The 1,096-nt window shown below is 53.2% G+C and overlaps 1 protein-coding gene across 1 annotated transcript; it reads left to right on the top strand.

Annotated features, from left to right (window-relative positions):
- Positions 1 to 226: 226 nt before the first annotated feature.
- On the top strand, positions 227 to 1,058 carry BDY24DRAFT_419533 (uncharacterized protein; the record flags this gene model as incomplete). The annotated part of the gene is made up of 5 exons (XM_076644003.1): positions 227 to 239; positions 329 to 398; positions 499 to 667; positions 767 to 902; positions 991 to 1,058. Coding segments are annotated over 5 exons (456 nt in total), but the record flags the coding sequence as incomplete, so codon positions are not given.
- Between the last annotated feature and the right edge of the window lie 38 nt (positions 1,059 to 1,096).

The raw sequence follows: 1,096 nt of genomic DNA, 5'->3' as shown, positions 1-1,096 counted from the left end.
GAGGCAGTGGGCTCAATCGTCGTCTCAATCGATCTTCGGACGGTCGTGTCCTCTCCTCCTCTCGCTTCGAGCTAAGCAGAAGGGAGTTCCCCTCCAAGCCCAATATCACAGCTACAAAAGTGGGAAGCTGAAGCCGAACCCTGTACCTGCTCATTCGAAGGTGGTCGAGGTGGGAGGAGGGATGATCCTGGCGGAAACGACTCTGCAGTGTGAGGAGGAGTTCTCAATGTCCGTTCTCGGTTCGTCCCTTCCTTGAAACCTGTCCTCGCTCCTAGTGTACGTCGATGTTGCTTCAGCTAACTCTCGTCGGCTCCTTGCTTTCTTCTAGAAACTTTTCGAGCACTTCAGAAATCGGCTGCTCCAAACCATCCTGCCCTGTTGATCAACGACCAGCGGAAGTGAGTGTCGTCTCGTCGCGTCTTCAGACGGATGGAAGAGTCCAGTGCTTCCTCCAGCGACTCATCTCTCCCGTTCCTTTCTTCTCGTGTTTTCCTCTAGGCCATACACCTACTTTCATCGTCGAGGAAATCAGCTCGTCACGGTGAACCGGATCGAGTTGGGGATGTCGGTTCGAGACTTCTGGACGAGGGTCAGCAGGAGCAACGAGCTCGCAGGTCAGCCTTCGACCAAGAGCTTGGATCTGGTTGTTTATCTCGACATGGACGTTGTACGTATCGTTTTCTCACCTTGACTGTCGATGAGAACGAGGGTGAGAGCAGCGAGAACTGAACTCCTCTTTCTCCTTCTACTGCAATCCCTGTTCCAGCTCGACCCTACTCCCGAAAACTACCACGAAGAGCACGACAACGACTACATCAACGACAGCGAAGATTCCCTCCCAGTCAAGCGAGCGAGGCTCAGCGAAGCGCTTATCGACGACCTCTCCGAGGACGACGATCAAGGTGCGTCGCTTTCTTTCTCGCTTCTTTTCAGCACACTACCGACGAGTCTCTGACCAACTATCCTCATTTTTTACCCCTCGTTTGCTAGATCGACTTCTGAGCCTCTCGGTACCTGAGTTGGCTGCTTTCCAAGTCAGGCATCCTGGAAACATCGAAGTGAGTGCATCCCTCTTCTTCCTCTTCCTTCCTTCTTC

This window comes from Mrakia frigida, assembly GCF_051309035.1.
Source record: "Mrakia frigida strain ATCC 22029 unplaced genomic scaffold BDY24scaffold_118, whole genome shotgun sequence".
Taxonomy (NCBI): domain Eukaryota; kingdom Fungi; phylum Basidiomycota; class Tremellomycetes; order Cystofilobasidiales; family Mrakiaceae; genus Mrakia; species Mrakia frigida.
The sequence above is the reverse complement of the archived record's forward strand: the minus strand, read 5'-3'. Positions and strand labels throughout refer to the sequence as shown.